Source organism: Physeter macrocephalus, chromosome 7 (genome assembly GCF_002837175.3).
Source record: "Physeter macrocephalus isolate SW-GA chromosome 7, ASM283717v5, whole genome shotgun sequence".
NCBI classification, from domain to species: domain Eukaryota; kingdom Metazoa; phylum Chordata; class Mammalia; order Artiodactyla; family Physeteridae; genus Physeter; species Physeter macrocephalus.
Genome location: NC_041220.1, coordinates 141480673 through 141487708, shown reverse-complemented (window position 1 = coordinate 141487708; position 7036 = coordinate 141480673). Strand labels below are relative to the sequence as shown.

The following is a 7036-nucleotide window of genomic DNA, read 5'->3' as shown; positions in this document are numbered from 1 at the left end:
GAGCCGGCCTGCCGGGCCGCGTCCCGCCTCAACACGCAGGCGCCCTCGGGCCGGCCCGGCCGCCGCCGCCGCCGCCGCCGTCGCCCCGCTGCACCGCGCAGGCGCCCCGCGCGCGCCACCGCGCGGGGGCCTGGCCTGCCGCTCTGCGCCTGCGCACCCCTAGCTCCGGCCGCCCGCCGCTCCCAGAGTCTCTCCGACGCCCCGCCCCAGGCCGGGCGCGGGGGAAAGGGCGGAAAGGAAGCGCGGCGGACGCGCCACGCCCCTCGTGGAGCGAGCCTACGCCCTCCCCCAATCAACGCTACCCGTTGTCCGCTCGCGACCTCCCATTGGCCTGCTCTTGCCAGGAGGCGGGGGGAAGGGGCAGGGCGTCAGGCGGACGTCCAGCCAATCGCCGGGCCCACCGCGCGCGCCCCTGGTTGCCCCTGGAAACTTAACAGCCTGCAGCCGGGGTCCGCGGCGCCGGCCCCGCGGGAGGGAGATGGACGACCGCTCCGACCACCCTGGGGACCCCGAAAAGGAAGATGGAGATGTGGAGAGCCTGGCTTCACGGCTGTCCGGGACCAAAACCAGCTCTGGCCCCCAGTCCCCGGCCGAACCCGCGGAGCCGGAGCCGGAGGCCGTAGAGGCTTCAGAGGAAGGAGCCGAGCCGGCCGAGTCCCAGGAACGGCCGGCAGCCACCGAGGTTGCTGGCGAGAAGGGGCCCGGAGAGCCGGAGTGGCCGGCCGAGGCCGAGCCAGGGGACCTGGCGGAGGCCGGGCCTGAGGAGCCAGCCAAGCCGGAGCCCGAAGGCGGCCCCGAGGAACCAGAGAAGGAGGTGTGGGAGTTGAAGGAGGAGTGGGAGGACGAGGAGGAGGCGGAGGTGGCGCCGGAGCCGAAGAGGAAGGAAATCCCGTCGCAGGTCTCTCTGCAGCAGGCCATGGCCGGCAAGGAAGAGGCTGCGCCAGACCGAGAGGCTGAGCGGGAAGGACAGCTGGCGGAGGAAGGAGAAGAGAGCGAGGAGAGCGAGAAGCAGCTTGTGCAAGGAGGCCTGGCGAAAACCGAGGACGAGCTGGGGGATTTGGACGAGGGACTCGAGCTTGAGAGTTGCGACTGGACTGAGGAGGTGCAGAAGCCGCAGGAGCAGCAGCTGCGCGCCGAGCTCCTGGGACAGTTCCGCTCCCTGATGGCGCAGCGGGACCGCTACCAGCGCTACAGCATCGACCTGCAGCACAGGATCTTCGAGGCGCTGCGCAAGAAGGGCCTGGATGCAGCCGAGGCGCCCGAGAAGGGCCTGGATGCAGCCGAGGCCCCCGACAAAGAGCAAGCATACCTACGCCATCTGGCCATGCTGGAGGATCTGAGGAAGCAGGAGTCAGATGACCTGCGCTGGTACCACCGCGAGCTGGACCAGCTGAAGCAGCAGTGCAAAGAGAAGCTCTCCCGGGTGGAGAAGGAATGGCGACGCTTGCAGGCACTCAAGAAGCAGGTGGTGATGCAGGCCATGGGCAGCTGTCGGATGAGGGGTGGTCGCCAGGCTGCTCTGCGAGAGGTGGAGCAGATCCAGGCGTTGGAGGATAAGAAGGAGAAGGAGATAAGCGCTGTGAGGCTAGAGAACGTGCAGCTGAAGCAGAGTTTGGTGCATTTTGAAAACAGGATGAGGGCCCAGGAGGACCTGACAGAGGGCCTGCTCCTGATAGATTTTGAACAGCTTAAGATTGAGAACCAGACCTTCAATGAGAAAGTCGAGGAGCGAAATGAGGAGCTTTTGAAACTGCACAGCAAGGTGACCAACAATGTGCAAATAATAACCCATGTGAAGGAAAAGTTACACTTTGTGGACAGAGAAAATGCACGTAAAAAGTCAGAGCTTATGGAGATTGAGGCTCAGGTGGCTCTAAAGAGGAACATCTTGACCAAGACTAAGCAAGCCCGAGACAGCCTGCGGATTGACAACATCAAGCTGAATCAGAAGTGCGGGCTTCTGGGCAAGGAAGCACTCCTTTGGGACATGGAAGAGAAGGTGGACAGGACTGAAGAACTCAGCCAGCGCTTGGAAGCCCTGAAGCACCATCACGCTGGGCTTATTCTGTCCTGCAGAGGCGTGAAGCAGAAGATCAGGGAGGCCAAAGCCTTTCTGCCTTCTTGACGGGAAGAGTCAGCAGAGCGTCTTCAATCTCAGCAAACTTCATCCTTCATTAACTCTTATTCTCCATTTCTTGCCATTCTTAAAAAGGCCTATGATGTTTGGGATGGAATTGTGTTTTGTATTCTTAATTTTTCAGCTTCCCAATTAGTGCTGCGCACAAAATTGAGTTAGCACTCAGTTCATACAGGGTTAAGTAAAACAGGTACAGAGGAACAAACAGCGATGACCTACTCCTCATAAAAAGCTGTCAAAAGCCCTTTTATAGCTGAGCAATTCCATAATTTCAGTGTCCTGACACTGAGGAGAACTGTTCTTCCTCCATGTGTGAGAGGGTTCGACAAATGGGCAGGGGGCCAACAACATTCCTGTGCATTAAGCTCAGTGTGAAATCCCCTTTGAATGCATTGAACTGTGTGGTCCTGAGTCGCCGGCTCAGTTCGAACCTCACCAATTCCCTTAGTCTAAAATTGTTTTGCATGTAAGTAGCACTAGCTTCTGGGGTAATAAAAAAGTAGCCAGGAACAGGAGGAATGAGAACCAGGGAGAGGAGCTGACATTCCTTCGTCCCTCCTTTTCCAATGAAAGGAGGCTCAGTCTGTCTGCTTAACTGTGGATGTTTGTTTCTGGCTCAACGAGTCTTCAATTCTAATGAAACGTCTTCTTGGATCCACGAAAGAAATGCATTGATCTGTACCAAGAGATGAAATTTTGTTTTCCAGTGAAGACAGAATGGTGACTGTATTGTGTATTTTGCCAGATGCAAAATATATGGACTGGTGACTGCCGACTGTCCATAAGCCTGTTTCAGCGAGATATTTTCGGATCTTGGACCCTCACTGTGCACATGATTTTACTCTGTATCAAATATTAAAATGTCTCTCATTCCTTGAGTTCATGTATGAAACACCTGATAGGTCTATCTCCTTAACCTGGAATCAGTGATGAATATTTTCTGGTTTCTTTGATGCTTTGGGGAGCTAGGGGCTTGGTTTTATTTCTTCTTAATCTTAGCTTGAATTTTGAGATGTGCAGATTTGGGATTAACGGTATTCTCCCATCCCTAAACTTAAGAATAAGAAAGATCATAAGAAGGGTGATCTCTTTTTTGGTGCTAAACACCTTTAGAAACCCTTCTCTAGGCAGATGACTCAGCTGGTCGTGAGAAAATCACAGTAACTTTCATCTTTTGATGACATGATTTTGTTTTCTAAAGTGTGTTCCCTTTAAAGCCAATAAACGTTGATTAAAATTCCTTTTCTTCAGCACACTTATACACTTTTTTATAACATTGTACTTATCAGAGCACACAAACGTTAACAAGGAGGGGAGTAAAAAGCTTTGCCTTCCTACTTCCCTTCTCCTCATCCTCTACAATTTCTGTCTTCTCTCCACCCTATTCATCAAGACCAAAGTGAAGTAGTGAATCACTGACAAATAGAGCTTGGTTTTCTCAGTGCCTCAAACTGAAAGCGACACAGGCGCACTAGGTTCTGTTGTGGCTGAGGAGGCTTGAAAGTCACACTGGCAACAGGCTCGGTGCCTTCACCAAGCGAGCAGCTTTCACTATCAGTGTCCAGCCCCTAGGTTCACTGGAGAGAATAGGTATTTTCAGCTGACTCTGAACCACTGGCAGTTACCCAGGTGGATCCAAACCTTTCCTCATAAGCCTTCAACCCAGTGACTAGCAGGTCTCTGAGAGCACAAAGATACAAAATAGACTGATGAGGCTGGCCTTGCTTTAAGCAGCAAAGCTGCCGATGGTCTCTCAAATTACATGACCTGTGCTGGAGATGTTCCAATTGACTAGAAGATAAATAATCTTCTGTTGATTATTTCATAACGAGGTTCTTTCTAATTAGATTATAGGAGAACGCTTGATCATGAAACAGCAACACATTCACAAACTGTTTTAGACAGATTGCTGTCCGAGGAAGAATGCCAGGACCCTAAAGCATCCTCTCCCCGGTCTTACTGACAGCCCTCTGCACCCCACAGCAGCCTGCGTTTAGCCCCATGCCAGCCTTTGACCCACCGCTTTGTGACTGTCTGCTTCGTCCTCTGTGCCCCCGAGACAAAGGCCCCAGAAGACAAGGATGGTTGGTTCACCATCCTCCTTAGTGGCCAAGCACACAATCAATGCTGAATAAATCTGCTGGACTAATGCATAATGTCAGTCTCATTTTCTGAAAATAAGGCTTACTTGAATGCCTATTACATGTCAGGCACCAAGTTCTACGTCAGACTCAGAAACAATTACAGGTAGCAAAGCGGATTTCTCACGAAGTAGAACCACTGAAGAAAATGACAGGGGAGCAGGCTTACAGCCACGGAAGAAGGACATACACAGAGTTGTCCATTCCAGTAGAGACACTGCCTTGCATGAGGGGAAAGTTAAAGAGTAGTGCCTGAGTTTGGACTAGAAACCCCTAAAACTAAGATTATTTTTATGAACGCTAAAAGGCTAAAGATTTTTTTTTCATCTCCTTGTCAAAAAGTACAGGGCCTGAAAAATGCAGGCCTGAGAAAATTTGAATGAGGTGTTACATGAAACTAGCCTTCTGGGTTTTTTTTGTTTTCAACACTTTATTCTAATTTCGAAATACAAATGCACTACCACTTCTAATCTTCAGGTAGACAGCCAAGGCCTTCCCTTAAGGGTAGATTCTTTGATTCTCGAATGACTGCACCCATTTTGAATTGTCTATGGATTTCAGAAACTTAAATTTCTTGTAAAATCATCTCAGCACAGGCTCCATTATTATTTTCTTTCAAAATCCTGGCCACACCACTTCCTAAATCAGGCCAGTTGCTCAGCCTCTTTGTGCCTTGGTGTTCTCAGTACCCATTTCAGAGTTACTGTGAGGGTCAAACAGATACTTTATATAAAGGCTTAACGTACTGCCTGACACAAGTAAACACCCAACAGATGTGAACTATTTTCCAGTTGTCTCACCCACACCCAATTCAATAGCATTTTAAAGAGATTTGCCTTTACTGAGAGTTTTCAAAGCTTTTAGTGTTCTTAGAAACAACAATTTCTTTTTACACCATCGGTTCACATAACATTAAATTATGTAAATACAGTAACTACTACCATTGGCATAAACAAACTTTGGAACAAGAATCACAGTGACTTACACGCAACTCGTAGACGTGGACGTGCCAGAGAGCAGCCTGCTGGGCCAGGAACATTCAGGGTGAACTAGCCTTTTTCAAAAAATTGGTCTGAGTCGGACGTGTCCACTGTTACAGAGGGTTTTTTGTTTGTTTTTGGCAGCAGTTGGCAGGAGTGAAGCAGACACTATCTGGATAGGGCTCCAGGCATCTGAAAAAGAAACACATTTTTACTGGTAAATGAAAATCATTTTTTGGTGACATCACATTGGTAATTTTTTACTACATAAGTGGAAATACATGTTCATCTGCAGCCATAATTTAGATTTTTGCCACTCAACAGGGGTGCCTGTCTATAAAAAGAGTTAATGTACCCCAATTTGGTACTGTTTATGTTTTAAACTTTCAGGTAAGTCTTAAGTCAGAGTGATGAAGCATACAAATGCTTTGAGTGAAAAGGATTCCAGGAGCGTACCTCCGCCGCTTCCCATCTGAGGACTTCCTTGGCTCTAAGTTCCCTCCGCTGGCCGCGCCCTTCCCCTGGTCCACCTGGTGACCAACAGCTCACCCCAAGGCCCCACTGGGTGGCCGGCACCTCCCCACCCCACTGGCAGCACCTCGTTCCCTCTCCTGCCTTCTCGGCAGGCTGCACACTGTGCGGGGGGGGGGGGGCCCGGCACCCCCCCCCCCCCCTGGCAGCACCTCGTCCCCTCTCCTGCCTCCTCGGCAGCCTGGGCGGGGGGGGGGGGGGGGGGGGGGCGTGTTTGAACTGTCAGCCCCCCGTTTCTCTCGGGAAAACGGTCCCCAACTTCCGCTCCCACCCACGGCTCGCGCGTTGCAAGGGGGTCCTCCCCAGGGGCCGGCCGTCGGGCATGGCTCTACCTCCTCCGAGCCGAGGTCAGAGGTCCCAGAGGAAAGCTTCCGAAGGCCCCAGAGCAACGTGTTCTCTGGGGAGGGGGGTTTCTGAGCAAGGGCTGGGGAGCCACAAGGCCAGAGTCTGAACCCCAGCTCTGCCACCAACTGGCTGTAGGGGCCCAAGCACATCACTTCTGAGCCACCCTCAGAAATGGGGCAGTGACAAGAGCCGCCGTGGACAGCAATGAGGTCAGCCACGGAGCACTCAGCCCAGAGCCCGGCGTGGGTGGGGCAGTGAGCGAGCCCCCGGCAGTCAACCCTCGAGCACCCTCGGCCTGCGGAGGACGGAGACCGCAGGGCAGTGGCCCGGGGCGGAGAGAGGGTGAGCCGCGCGTCCCCGAGCACCGGAAGGAAGAGCGCACCGAAACGTGAGCATCGCTCTGCCCAGCTCCGCGGGGCCCGGTGGCCTGCTGCTTGCTCGCCGCCGCCGCCACGGGCGGTGCTGCTGGTCTCCGCCCCGGACGGGAAGGGGCCACGGCCACCCGCTGACGTTACGAGGCTCCGAGCAGGGTCGAGGTAGGTCAAGCGCCCGGCGGCTGGCCCAGAAAGCCCGATGACCTGCTCGCAAGGGCGGCAGGCTCAGGGATGTGAGCAGGCGAGTGTGGCAGACACGCGGGGACGAGGGGCTAAAGCCACGGGCGCTCAGGCTCAAGGAGCAACAAGGCTGGGTCTCCCCTCCACCTAGAAGGGGTGCCGCGCTCACTTTCCGACCCTTGACTAAATTACCGTAACTGTACCATCTTCTTTATTTAACTGAGACTAGTAAGTGGATTTTAAAATATTCAAACAGCATGATACTCAAATTTTACCACACTTCGGGGCGAGCGCTCCAACTTTAAACCAAACTGCCGCGAACGTAAGTAACAATTTTACATGACTTTT

The 7036-nt window shown here is 53.0% G+C and overlaps 1 protein-coding gene across 1 annotated transcript; it reads left to right on the top strand.

Moving 5' to 3' along the window:
- The first annotated feature begins 141 nt into the window (after positions 1–141).
- Positions 142–3262, top strand: CFAP184 (cilia and flagella associated protein 184). Its single transcript, XM_007109252.4, has one exon. It carries the CDS (start codon positions 479–481, stop codon positions 2123–2125), a length of 1647 nt encoding a protein of 548 aa, XP_007109314.1. The 5' UTR covers positions 142–478; the 3' UTR covers positions 2126–3262.
- The last annotated feature ends 3774 nt before the right edge of the window (positions 3263–7036 follow it).